This window comes from Acanthochromis polyacanthus, chromosome 21 (assembly GCF_021347895.1).
Source record: "Acanthochromis polyacanthus isolate Apoly-LR-REF ecotype Palm Island chromosome 21, KAUST_Apoly_ChrSc, whole genome shotgun sequence".
NCBI lineage: Eukaryota > Metazoa > Chordata > Actinopteri > Pomacentridae > Acanthochromis > Acanthochromis polyacanthus.
Window position 1 is genome coordinate 29,549,981 of NC_067133.1, and position 14,875 is coordinate 29,564,855.

The window sequence follows — 14,875 nt, forward strand, 5'->3', positions numbered from 1 at the left end:
ACCTCCACTGTCACACACACTGCACCCAGGTGTCCTGCTGCGCCTTTTACACGATAACACTGAACATCAGACTCGTCTGTCTCACACAAACACACCTAATATGCAGGTCTGCTGTTAAAGAACAAACCACATCAGATACGTTAAATCAGAGACAGACAGAGGGATAGCCAGAGGTGTGGGGGGACCGATGGAGAGAGGAGGCATATAAAAGAGGGAGCAGAGATTGATGGTTTGACAGCGTCTGCAGACAGGCAGAAAGCACGGCTGACAGGTGAGGAGGTGGAGAGCCCAGTTATTGCTTCTTCTGAGCTGACCCGCTGCACTTTGTCATTGTGATGGACAACACTGGCACAGGACAGAACGTTTGTGTGTTTTATACAGGAGCTCCTGTTTGCAAAACACTTTGAAATATAAGCACAGGTGGAAGGAGGTCGTCGGTGCGTGCGTGCATGCAAACGTCACCAGGAATGGCTGCATGTGTGTGTGTGTGTGTGTGTGTGTGTGTGTCTGTGTGTGTGTGGTGTGTGTGTGTGTGTGCGTGCATGCAACGGGCCTCATTAATCCATGTTTCTGCACGAATGGAAAGTTGCTCTTATCTCATGGTGAGATGTGTAATTAAGGGCTGGAACACTCTGGAACATAACGGCATATAGAGGAGCTGACATGCTTCATGAGACATGAACTTTAGCAACGTTTCCATTCAGACTCTGTGATGAATGAAGCCCTGTTTGAACACTACTGTTCAGAAGTTTGGGGTCACAAACACAATCTCATGTTCTCCATGAAAACTCCCACTTTTATCCATGTGCTAACATAACTGCACAAGGGTTTTCTAATCATCAATGAGCCTTTCAGCACCATTAGCTAACACAATGTAGCATTAGAACACAGGAGTGATGGTTGCTGGAAATGTTCCTCTGTACCTCTATGGAGATATTCCATTAAAAATTCCAGCTAGAATAGTCATTTACCATATTAACAATGTCTACACTGGATTTATCATTAATTTAATGGTATCTTGATTGAAAAAAACTGGACATTTCTAAGCGACCCCAAACTTTTAAACGGTGGTGTTTCCACATGCAAATGTGTGTTCATGTGTGTGTTCCTACATGCACGCTGTCTAGTCCTAAACATGATAAAGTGTGAATGCGTGTGTGTTATATGTGCATGAACGTGTGTGAGAGCAGTCGGGGCCTCAGGACGATGATGTTTTGCTCGTCACTGTTTTCAATGCAACGTTTTCACTCTAATCAATGAAACCTTGAACTGCTGCTTTCAAATGTCTGCAAAGGAAAGTCGACATTTTCAGCATTAAATTTCTACCGTCACGCTTTTTTAGGGAAATTATTTCAAACTGTTTATTTTCATCCAACACCTGGAGCATCTCAGAACAAGGAATGAGTTCTAATTGGAAAAACTATTTAATGAATGAAAACAGTCTTATCTCTACATGACTGAGGAGAGCTGCTCTAATCCGACACGCCCCGCCGTCACACACAAACAGAAACACGTATGTCCACCTGGCAGGGATCTAAGCTCAGAATTAATTTAATATTACGACCTGCAGGTGGAACAATGATGGTTTTGCTCCCTCATTTCTGTGAATGCATTAATGCATCTGAAAGCTTCAAAGCTGCTCCTTCCACACAACTAAGCTCGATAATTAAACAAGACGAGGTGAGGATGGATTATTAGCAGAACCAGAATACTATATGGATTCTCGGCTTGTATTACAGTCCACCTGAACAACTCGCTGAGCTCAGCTGTCGACCCAGAGAACCACAGTTACAGAGAACAAGGAGGACTGCAGATTCACCTGCTACTCTCCTGAAAGTCTAATATTTCCCAGGACAGGTTTGATGCTGGGCTTATTAAATAAAAAAGAAACACAGCTGAAGGGCCATAAAATCGACCAAATCCTGCTAAATTGGCAACGCTGGTTTGGTTTCTCTGTCCTCTGAGGTAGGAGTATGTTAATTATTATTCAGAGTGATTAAACGGAGCGATTCTCTCGTGTTTGGTTGTTATGGGCCTCCAGGCGCCCTGCAAACCTCAGTGGATAGAACCTGTCACCAACAATCCATCCAATGGACTCCAAACTACTACGAGTGGTTCTGTAAACCAGGGGAGTCAAACTCATCTTATTTCAGGGTCCACATTCAGCCCAATCTGATCTCCAGTGGACCGAACCAGTAAAACTACAGCAGAAAGGCCTAGAAAAAACACAACTCCAAATGTTTTCTTTGTTTTGGTGCAAAAAAAGTTCACACTAAAGGTTTAGGAACTAAATTTATGAAAACCTGAAATTTTTTAAGAAAAATAAATTCAGTTTCAGTTTATCATTTCCACATTACAACTTCCAGCTCACAGTTTATCCACAAAGACACAAAACATTCAGTCACAGGTGTTTGGAAGTGGATGATGTAATATTTTACTTTTTGATCAAAACGACTAAAGTCTGACAAAAAAAGACAAAAAACAACAAAAATAACACAAAATATTGCAAAAATGAGACACAAAATGACCAAAAATGAGACAAACAACACGAAACAAAAAAATAAGAAAACAAAAAAGTTGACAAGTTACAAAGCGACAAGAAATGGACAAATGACAAAAACGAAACAAAAAACGACAAATGAGAAACAAAATGACAAAAGTCAGACAAAAACGACAAAAAACAAGACAAAAAATATTACACATATGAGACACAAACAACACAAAACAAAACAGGCTAAAAATTTGAGAAAAAATTACAGTGAGAATAAGAAAATTTGTCAAAAATGACAAAAGAGAGAAACAAAATGACAATAACAAAAACACCAAAAACTGCACACAAAACAATGAAAAAAGCACAAAATGACAAAAAATGAGACAAAAACACAAGCGAGACAAAAGGTAAACACAAAACGACAAAAACATGACAAACGACGAAAATCAGACAAAAAGAAATGAGACACAAAAGAGAACAATCAACAATCTAGGTTTTTACTTTATGGTCAAAACAACTTGTCATGGTCTAGAAATTATTTTAAATTTATGGTTTTACTAATTTACAATCTGCAGTTAATGTCTTCTCTGGAATTTCTACACTTTGAGGGCCGGATTGGACCCTCTGCACAGCAAAAAGGCTCCTCTCAAAACAAGAAATAGAAAAATTTCAAGCAACTTTTACCTTGAAATAAGTGAAAAAAATCTGCCAATAGAACACGTGAAAAATGGCTTGGCAAGATTTCTTGAAATAAGATGTGATATTTAGAATATTGAGATCTTAAAATTAGCTGGTTAAACTTATTTTATGCTATATTTTGCCAGGATTGTCAAGCTTAGGCATATTAACCCTCCTGTTGTCCTCATTTACGGCACCAAATCCCCCAAATCTATAAAAAAAAAGCAAAATCTTCAGGAAGAAAATGCTTTAAAAGTTTCCCTTGAAAGTTTTATTTTAAAAAAATCCCCAAATCTGACAAGAAATAAAAAAAAAATACAAAAATTGTATATATTTTCCAAAAAAATGATAAAAATCTTTCCAAAAAATCCTAATTTTGGGGGATTTTGGTTGATTTTTTTTCCAAATGGTTTTAAAGAAATATTATTTATTTATTTATTTCCATAAAAAAAAATTCAAAATTTTCCCCCAAAAAATGTTAAAAATGTGAAATGTTTCACTGTGGAAATATTTTTTTCCACATTTTCAAACTTTAAAACGGGTCAATTTGACCCACAGGACGACAAGAGGGTTAAAACAAGTTAATTTCAAGATTGTTTGACTTCACAAAATATTTAAGATGCACTGTCTTAAAACAAGTCCCTCCATCTGCTGAAATGTCACCTGTGAAGTGAATCTATCTTAAATCAAGTGGGATGAGACATTTAGACTAAAAATAAGACAAACAGACGAGGTGAGATTTTGAGTTTTTGCAGTGTGGAGGACCGCTTTTGGCCCACAGGCCTCATGTTTGACACCCCTGATGTAAACTAATCATTTAATCAAATAAATTAATGCCTGTGGTTCTGTTTTGCTCACAAATTTAAGCCAAACAGATGATTTTAACACCTGTGAAAACCACCCTTTTAGTCGCGCGCATGTGTGTGTCAGAGTGTGCGAGTGTGTGATGTGTGTGTGTGTGTGTGTGTGTGTGAGTGTGTGTGTGTGAGTGTGAGTGCTGCCAACATGCTTGCATAAACACGTGTTCAGGGTGGTACCTCTTGCGGGGGGCCCTTGTAGTCTTTGCAGACGGGTGGAGGAGAGGAGTAGTGGTGGAAGACAGAGCCGGAGAGGTTGTCGATCATCAGCATCTCCCCCTCCAACGTATCCTTGATGAGGAGAGATACGCTGTCCAACCACTGGCTCTCCTGGAACACATACACACACACACACGCACGCACACGCACGAACACACACACACACGGGACGCAGGCCGGCAGACCAGAATGCACGCAGGCGCAAACATGTGTACATGCGGACATGCGAGGACAAAGAAACACGCAGGGAAACGCATACACCATAGTGAGGGTTATCAAAGTGCCCGTTGTGTCCACATGGTCACTCACTCATGTGCACGTTTTCACCCCCACAAGAGTCAGTTTCACATCAGTTTCTAAAATTCCTGCACAGAAATTCAGAAAGCATCTTTGTGTCAGACATGATGAACCAGAACACGTCCTCCTGTCCTACTCTGCTGGCCTTCAGGGCTAAATACTGCACAAAAAAATAAAAAATTAAAAAATACGGCTCCTCAGTAACAGAACTCCACACTCTCATTAGCCAACTAACACATAATTTTACTATCAAAGCCTTGAGCAGCGAGAGCGGTTCAATTACATTTGATATATCACCTCAATTAGGCTGTTCAATACCTTGTTGAAACAATTTAAGATTTAAGCATTTGCTTTGTGCTCGGGGTATTATTAGGTTTAAAGCAATTTAGGCTGAATCACTCAGGGCCTTTTCTGCCACTTAAATGATCCCTCCTTGCTTGAATCTCATCTGCCAGATTGTTTTTTTCCTCCCAGAAACCAATCTGGCAGCAGAAAAAGGAGACTACCAACAGAAAAAGGAAAGTACTGTGGAAATGATTTGTGTCTTTCCTAACAGGGCGTCGTATTTCACAATGAGCCCAGAGAAATAAAAATAAAATAACTGTATTACATCAGCAGATGCATCCCAAAAGATGCTGTGGAATAAGGTCACTCCTCTTCAGTCCCCACGCAGGCCTATTTCCATAGCACATTTCTACAACGCTGCTTATAGGACTATACTTAGACGTGTTATGCAAGCGCACATTTCTGACTCACACGCTTATATTACAATCACTCAGCACTCATGTTTTCGAATTGAGGGGGCTAAGAATTTTCAAGAGACAGGTTACTGTACTCCCAGTGATATAAATACGCCTAAATCACGGCGGTTTATGAAACAGAGCTGGATTTTGGCAAAAAGACAAACAGACTGCGGCTCAGTACATACATGGATAAAACACACACATCCCTGAGATTGTGTGTAGGTGGAGAGCTTAATATAAAAATAATGTTTGATTGACTGCGGTGGCCTGTGTGCTGGCCTCCATTAATAACTGTATTAGTGGACAACAATAGGCCTCGTCTACGGGGAACGGAGGCTCACAGAGAGAGAGGAGAGAGCTGAAATTAATTACTGCCTCTATCTGACCGTCACCGGCTCTGCTACTATCGCTCCTCTCTTATTCTGCCTGTGTCTCCTTTAGCGCCTCTGCAATATTACAAGTGTTGCACCATAAAGTTAAAAAAAGTTAATTCTTATAGAATGGAATTCTCCACATATCGTCCAATCTAGCTCAGCTTTATGAATGGTTATGCACATTCTATGATTTGAGAATATGTCAAAATGTTTGTTCGGTTGCACTTAAACTCAAACAGTCAGAGTGTGCTGTGAATAAATTATCGGGCGGATCCCTCCCTGGCAGAGGGGGAGGATGCTGCCGCTGTGTTCTCCCTGCTCTGCATTAAGTTCCTCTGTCAGCCAACACTGGACTAAAAATGGCTCCACGCAGCCAAGTTTAGCTCCACAAAGGTGAGCGTGTTCGTGGCAGCCGGTGAGTCATCTTTATGTGTGTTTCAGGCTATCATTAGCCATCTCATAATGGAAATGTGTGTCTCTGCTGACTGCCAGCTTCAATAAGAGACCCTCACACACGCTCAGATGTGGGCACCGGAGTTATGATGTAAAAACTGTGCATCTGCAAACTCACTCAGTCTCAAGTGATTATCGGAAGGTTAATAACGCTTAAATAAAAAAAAGGTGAATTGAATAAGCGATTACACTTTTTCACCCCTCCTCGCTGACAGCATCAGTTGCTATGGTTGTTGTCAGGGAAGAAAACACACTTCTACTGCAGCTTTACGGCCAAGCTTTGACTCTCATCTGCATGATATCGCTTCAGTTGTTTGGTTAAACTTTGGAAAAACGCCTTTAATTCTGGTTTCTTAACACAATAGCTGTGGGAAGGCGCTGCTTGGTGTCCCTTTTATCTGCTTCGTCTTTTCCTCCCCACTCTTTGTGTAAACGTTTAACCCTCCTTGGCCTGCCTTCCTTCTCACAAAATCTCTAAAAGACGAGGAACAAAAGTTCAAATGAATTACACAAAGACACCGAGTGGCTGAGTGTTACTCCGGCAATACGGCTGTCAGGAAATTTAACAATAAAAGAAAAAGCGAGGCAATGATTCTCTGACTGTTTCTGACATCAGCACCATTCAAACACCGCACAGAAATTACCCACATATTGTTTACCTCCTTTGTGTTCCTCCAGCTTGTGCATCGAATATGTAATTTTCTCTGCATGAACTAATGCATTGCCGGTGTGTAAAGAGAAGCAAACTGACAGGCAGCCGCAGAGACAGAGAGAATAATTGCAAGTAGAGATGTCTCCATTATCTTTAGTTTTTTTTGCCCTCGATACCAATCCCCTCTTTTACTCTCCAATATGCGCCGTTACTGTGTCCAATCCAACATTCATGTTGACTTACAGCTCATAGACTGATGTTAAAATGATTAAAACAGCAAGTCATGTACAGTACTTTGACAGTGGAGTCACTAAACAACTCTTTTGCCTGCAGGATGTTTTCTGAAGCTTCCAACCATGAAGGATGGAGGTGCTTCAGGAGTGGACACTGCAGGGAAGGTGATATTTATGCAGCTTTTTATAAAGTCCCCATTGGAGACATAAAAATAATGGAGCACAAGTGCAAATTCCAACTGGCAGCATCACTTCAGAGGCATCATGCAGCCGAACACTGCAGCTATGGGCATTTATCTGTTTATTTTTTGGCTTAGAGCAGCTTGAATTTCTTTATTTTCCTGCTGACTGACCTCTCACTCTGTGCTGCTGTGCTGCATCTAGCTTTAAAGTAGCACAACAAAGCATTACAGCTGAGACAACAGAGCTGGAATGTTTTATTATGAGCCATAATGTTAAGAAAGCAGGCCGTGAGCAGCCTGATCCTGCAGGTTGAGACATCCCTACTTGCAGACACAAAGATGCACCGACACAAAAGCTCCAAACTTTCACACTTTCACCCAACAAACTTCTGCAGTCTCCTGTTCTCAGACGCTCGGACTCACTTGTGCTGGTGAGTACATGCTCCGGCTGGACTCTCTGGATCCGTACGGTCCTTGATGAGCTGAGGAGACGGCGTGCCTCATCCTCCTCGATCCATCTCCCCTCTCTCCTCGGGCGCCTCCTCTCTCCTTCCCCCCGGCGGTGCTCCCAGGTCCCGATCCGGCGACGACCAGTCCTTTATCCACCCCCCCACCCCCACAACCGGGGGCGCCCATGCAACAGAGGGTGCCCTGGGCCAGCTCCAGCTCAATTTCTGCATCCATCTCCGCCTCCTCTTGGGCCTCCTTGTTGGAGTCGTCCAGGTGCTTCATCAGCACGGCCACCACCACGTTGATGAGCACAAACTGGGCGGTGAGCACGAAGGAGACAAAGTACATGGGCGAGATAAACTGAAGGCTCGGATTGCAGGCATAGTCCACATCAGTGTTCTGGTTCAGGTCTGGTGGGCATTCCCGCAATGTGTCCTGGGGGAGGAGGGCAGGGACAAGGTTGGAGAAGGCTCAGGTGAAAGGAAACAACAGAAGAGACAGAACAGTTTTCTGAAGATGCATGGAGAGGACAAAAGTAGAGGCACCGTGCAACGAATGCAAATACAATAAAAAAGTGGAGTGGTAAGAAGTCATACATGAAGCTTTGAACTTTTTATTGCACAACTTTATCAAAGCTTCTCTTCACCTAAAAATGACCAGTTTTACTTATGATGGGATACTCCTCAGGCTGCACAGTGTCTTGGTGGTTAGCAACGTCGCCTCGCAGCTAGAAAATCCCCGGTTCATGTCCTGACCTGGGCCTGGGATCTTTGTGCAACCCCTGCTGGCTTTTCTCCAGCTTCCTCCCACAATCCAAAAACATACTGAGGTTAATAGGTGATTCTAAACTGTCGACAGTCTCTAAGTGTAGCCCTGTTACAGACTCTTACCTGTCCAGGTGAACTTTTACCCTATGTCCAGCCCCCCATGACCCTAATGAGGATCAAGCTTTGTATAAATAATGGATGGCTGGGAAACATCTCATCTCACACTCCATCGTTTTGTTTCTCTGCAAATTTTTCTTTTCTCTTCTGGAAAATTCCTCTCGTGGTTTTCCACTCTGGTTAACATGTGCACAGCGGAGTTCAGGCAGAGCAGAACCAAAGTGACAAGTGTTTTCTGGAGGAAGTACACATATCTCACCCAGGCTGTGACCACACATAACAACTTCAGCCCTCTGAGCTGGAGCTGGTCCTTTCTGTCTAATTTGGCTTGACATTTACACACTGTGCTCCTTCACAAAACCAGTCCCTCCCTGCCTCCGCCCCCTCCTCGCTCCAGCTTATAGCTTTGCATATTTCTCTTCCTTCCTCATTCAAATCTCCATTTTTAACAACACTCTCTCTCTCTGTCTCTCGTGCCACTCTCAGTTCCTGTTTTTTTTTATTAATGCTGTAATTTTCCCTCTGGAGAGGAGATAGCGTAAGAACTGGTCAGTTCTTTTAACCCCTTTCCCTTCCTCTCATCTTCCCTCTTACTGGTGCTTCCTTTTCTCCCTCATTATGTCCTCTCCTCCCGGTTGCCACTCCATGCTTAATTACTACTCTCGATGGAGGTTTACTCTTGGGGTAGCCTCTGTGGCCCGTAGGCCGGCTTCGTGGCCCGTTACCGTCCACTCCGCTGGTATCCAGTGTGTTTAATGGTCCACAGCATAATCTCTGTTCCCTCTGCAGCCTCGGTGTACAACAGCTGCTGGTGATTTCTTATTTTGTGTGAAATGAGGCACCGTCACTCCATTCAACTAGGAAATCTTTGATCACGGTGCTGAAGCACATTTCTGTCCATCAGTCAGAGGAAGATGGAACAGATGAGAGAAGTTTGTCTTCCATCCATTTTCAATCCATTTTTCAGCTTAACCGAGGTCGGGCTGATGTGGCAGCGGCTGTCCATGGAATCCGGACGTCCCTCTCTGGAGCAACACTTCAGGTTCCTCCTCAGAGATCTGAACGTGTTCCCAGGCCTGATGATGTATGTAATCCCTCCAGCAAGTTCTAGGGGTTCTCCAGGGTCTCCTCCTAATTGGACAAGCCCGGAAAGCCTCCAAAGGAAGTGGGCCAGGAGGCATCTTGATCAGCTCAGCCTCAGCTGGAGCAGTGACTCTACTCCCAGCTCCCTCTGGACATCCCAGTTCCTCGTTCTTTCTCTAAGTGTGAGCCCAGCCAGCCTGCAGAGGAAACTCATTTTGGAGGACTGGAACGTAGATTGATGGAAAGCTCTGCCCCTTCAGTCCAGACAACCCTCTCATTACTGCTGATGCCATCTAGCACGCTTCATCTTCAGTTTCCTCATGATCTCAAGATGCTTAAACTCCTTTACAACTCAGTCCAAACACAGAAGAAGGAAACCACTGAACGGTGGCCTCAAAGGTGACATTTTTCTGTTTCTTTTGTCTGCAGTTTGTCTGCTATCCCATGCAATGTAAAATAAACACCAGGATGAGTCTATGTGCACTATGTTTTATAAGAATACTTCAAAAAGTTGTCTGCCTCTCCTGACAACGAGGGATCTAACTCCCATTTTGAGGTGTACCATAAAGTCGTATATCACTGTCCACAAAAACTCAAATGTTTGATGCAACCAAAGAGTCAGACTTGAACACTAAGATGCACAAAAAAATGTGAGAAATACATGATTAATAAATGTGCGGAAGTGAAAAATGCACCATGAAGTGTCAACTGTAATAAAAATCTACAGTGAACGAGGAAATGAAAGCAAACATTTCATGCAAAAGGACGCTTTTGATAGAAGATACAATGATGAAGGTTAAACAGGTCATGTTCAGGATCATTCGTTTATTTTCAGGATTAAAACTGTTATTTTTACTTAAATATTGCCACTGGTATGCATGTCTGCTTCACCCAGCAACAAGGAATGTAACTCCCATTTTCAGGTATATCTATGTACTTTAAAGTCTCATATCACCGTCCACAAAAACTCAAATGCTTGATGCAACCAAAGAAACTTCTAGAAGACAGACTTGTGCTCTTTGTGCTCTGTGGACGGGTGCATCATTCTGGAGCAACAGCAGCTCAAAGCGTTCTTCTCCATGCAAAGAAATGATGACAAACATTTGAGTTTTTGTGGACGGTGAAGTCAGGCTTTATACTCGACAGTTCTGCCCCAATATGGGAGGTACACCTCTTCTTTCAGAACTTTCTGAGGTACCCTGTAGAAGACCAACAGTTTGAAGCCTTATAAGTAGCTCAGATGAGAGATGAATACAGGTTCATACCTTCATGATGCCATTCCAGTTGTCGCCCGTGGAGACTTGGAACAAGGTAAGGAAGGCCATGCCAAAGTTCTCAAAGGTTGCGTGACGACTCATACCCTCACATGGGTAGTCTTCATTACAAACTGGGGGCAACAGTGAGAAGATGGTGACAGGAGGAGAAGGGAACAGGAAGAGGAAACAAAACAAGAGGAGATTTGCCAATTTTAACAATCCACACTTTACATGACATCGTTTCCCCAAAAAAACAAAAACTAGAGCAAGCATTCACCATTCCTGGCGCTAAGCTGCTGAACAAGCCGGCCCAGTGTAGACACAGTCTGTTAACAAATCAATAGCAACGCGAGCAAACACCCTATTTGTTTTTGAGCTTATATCCCGAGATAATCTTTAGAATGGCCTCAAGAATGCGACTCTTGCATTCGCCGCTAATCCTTTTCTCCTGCCAGGCTCCAATCACAGGCAGCGCTGCCAGCGGATGCAGCTGCAGCACACAAGAGGAATGTGACAGTTTGGAAGACGAGTCGACTGCAATGTGGATATTTTAGGGACAGCACTTATGCACCAGAATACTGGAGAGTGGGCGGATTCCCTAATGGCTGCAGGAGAAAGAACTCGCAATAAAAGATGAGAAGAAAATGAGGATGTTTTTTATTTTCATAACAGAGTCAATATGAGTCCTGATGCTTTTATGTAGCCAAGCTGAGTTCATCATAAGAGCAACGTGAAACCACAATTCATTTACCTACTGACATACAGCGGTGGAAAACAGTTTACGGATACCCTTAAAATTTTACATGATCTAAAATATTATCATGTAAAATATGTGAAAAATCTTTGTGTTTCTAAAGGTGTGGCTACATTAGACAGAAACAAACAAATATAAATTGATAGTTTTGTTTATTGTTTACAAGACAAACTAACAAAACTAAATTCTTGACAGTTTCAGTACGTCAGTTCTCAACATTGTTGGTATCAAAGTCAACAAATAACAGAGAATGTGTTCAAAACTGAACATTAAATAAATGAATCATCACAGGATCAGAATAATATCTAATAGTCCTGCCATTAGCAGCAGCAGAGCTCTAATCCTGGATGGATGTTCTCCACCAGCCTTTCACACTGTTGAGGATCATCTGGTCCCATTCTTCTTGAATCACTGATTCTAATTCTTCTACATTCTTTGGTTTAACGCTTTGAAACAGACTTTCTGTTAAACCACCACAGATTTTCAATCATGTGTAGGGACTGAGCTGGTCACTCTAAGACCTGGATACTGAACTTCTGGTCCTGGATGAGTTCTACTGGTCCTGGATGAGTTCTACTGGGCTTGGATGAGTTCTGCTGGTTCTGGATGAGTTCTACTGGACTTGGATGAGTTCTACTGGTCCCGGATGAGTTCAAGGAGCATTATCTGGTAGAAAATCCAGTTTGACCTCGATGGAACAGAGCAGAAGGGAGCATGAGGGTTTGGAGAATGGAACAATACTTGGCAGACTTCAATGTGAGATGACCAACACCAGCAGCACTCATGTGTTCCCAAACCATGATGCTGCCTCCACCATGCTTGACAGCAGGTAGTGTCCATGCTGGAGATAATGCTTCTCCTAGCATTCTGCGTATCCTCACATTAGCAGGAGGAAGACAAAGCTAGAAACTGGACTCATCTGACCACAGAATCTTCTTCCACTTCCTGGCTGTCCAGTTCTTGGGGCTAACTTCTGTCTCTCATTGATCAGGGCCTTCTTGACAGCCTTGTAGGACCTTCAGCCATGATCTAAAGTCTGGTGGAACACTGGACACCGGTTTGGTCTGACCACTGCTGCTGAAGCTCCTGTGACGTCATTCAGTGGTTTTTCTGCACATGCAGGGCAGGATGTGATCATTTCTTGTTGAAGAAGCCATTGGACGCCCAGATCTTGGTTTGTCTTCCAAGCTGTTGCCTCATCTGTATTTCTGCAGAGTGGATCCAACTGCTGAAGGTCTGCATCTGCACTTCCTGGCTCTCTGGTGACAGCTGTACCCTTCCTGGCTGAGAATCTGTATCTTCAAGTGTGTTTCCTGCATTAGGTCCTTTATTTTATCCATTTTTGACTCTAAAGAACTTTCAGTTGTGCTTTATATAGACACGAAACACGGCAACAAAAATTGTGTCTTAATAAAAAACACGACCTTCATTAGTGGATCACTGGAACCAAAATGACCCAATACTCAACATTTTTGATGTGTTTTTATGGAACCAATCAATTTTACATTTTGAATGACTTTTTAGGATTTGTTTAGTATTTTGTCTGTGACTGTACTAAAAGAAATCACACTAAGAGACTAAGAGTGATTCTGCAATATTTCACAAATACATGGGGTGTCTAAAAACTTTTTTCCACCACTGCACACGAAAAGAGCAATTAAAACAAATGGGAAATCACATTTTTAATTAGCTTCTTATATGGTTTGGCTGCTTTCAATCTTTCACCTTCCTTGATTTTTGTTTGACGGTGCTATGCAAACAAAAAATGTCTGGTTTCATGCAAGGAAAGAATAAAAACCCACAAGATTAGCATTTCAAACAAAGAGCAGCTCGTCCAGTGCTGCAGGACAGCTGTCTACAATTAAATATCCAGAGGTTTGAGTCCGTTATTGAGCATCAATCAATTATTGATATCAGTGTCAGTAAGCCTTGGTAAAATCACATTTTACATCCTTGGAGTCTTCAGAAGACTCTTGTTTGTAAATTACCAAAGATTAAGAATTCATTTGTCTAAAAAGGTTTTATGATTAAATCGGTTCCAGCATTGTAGCAAGACAACCGTCAACTTACCAAGTTCTCCAAAAAGCTCTACTCCTAAGGCGGCGTAGATGAAAAACAGTAGCATGAAGAGCAGGCCCAGGTTACCCACCTGCAACACACAAACAAACAAACAAACACACACAAACACACAAACAAACAAACACACACAAACACACAAACAAACAAACACACACAAACAAACAAACAAACACACACAAACAAACAAACACACACAAACACACAAACAAACACACACAAACACAAACAAACACACAAACACAAACAAACAAACACACAAACAAACACACAAACATAAAAACAAAAAACACACAAACACAAACAAACACAAACACACACAAACACAAACAAACACACAAACACACAAACAAACAAACACACACAAACACACAAACAAACAAACACACACAAACAAACAAACACACACAAACACACAAACAAACACACACAAACACAAACAAACACACAAACACAAACAAACAAACACACAAACAAACACACAAACATAAAACAAAAACACACAAACACAAACAAACACAAACACACACAAACACAAACAAACAAACACACAAACACAAACAAACACACAAACACAAACAAACAAACACACACAAACAAACACACAAACAAACACAAAAACAAAAAACACACAAACACAAACAAACACAAACACACAAACAAACACACAAACACAAACAAACACACAAACAAACAAACAAACACAAACACACACAAACAAACAAACAAACACACACAAACACAAACACACACAAACAAACAAACACACAAACACAAACACACAAACAAACACAAACAAACAAACACAAACAAACACAAACAAACACAAAAACACACACAAACAAACACACAGACAAACAAACACAAACAAACACAAACAAACAACACACACACACAAACATAAACAAACAAACAAACAAACACAAACACACACACAAACACACACAAACAAACAAACACACACACACACTAGTGTTAAACTATTATACAACATTGAATTTCTGTGACAACAAAAACTTTCTTGAATGAATCATGGTCAACCTTTCATTGTTTTTACTATTTAACATAACTTTGTCAAAATCTGTTTTAATTTTGACACCAAAGAGTCTTTTTTTGTAATTTTATTTTTCAAAAATCCTAGTTATTTTGACCATAATTCAGTGTTGAAAAGCAGCACATGGATGACATTTTAA

At 41.6% G+C, this 14,875-nt stretch overlaps 1 protein-coding gene across 5 annotated transcripts in view; it reads right to left on the bottom strand.

Annotated features, from left to right (window-relative positions):
• The window catches only part of cacna1ia (calcium voltage-gated channel subunit alpha1 Ia), a 241,021-nt gene that overhangs the window by 10,762 nt on the left and 215,384 nt on the right, over positions 1-14,875 (bottom strand). For 3 of the 5 annotated variants that reach the window (XM_051940860.1, XM_051940859.1, XM_051940861.1), the window contains exons 30-33: positions 13,677-13,755; positions 10,862-10,983; positions 7,603-8,064; positions 4,207-4,356 (exon numbers count right to left, since the gene is read on the bottom strand). In XM_051940860.1, the coding sequence (XP_051796820.1) occupies positions 4,207-4,356; positions 7,603-8,064; positions 10,862-10,983; positions 13,677-13,755 (813 nt within the window). The remainder of the gene's footprint in view (positions 1-4,206; positions 4,357-7,602; positions 8,065-10,861; positions 10,984-13,676; positions 13,756-14,875) is intronic. The other 2 variants (XM_051940863.1, XM_051940862.1) reach the window with 1 other exon arrangement.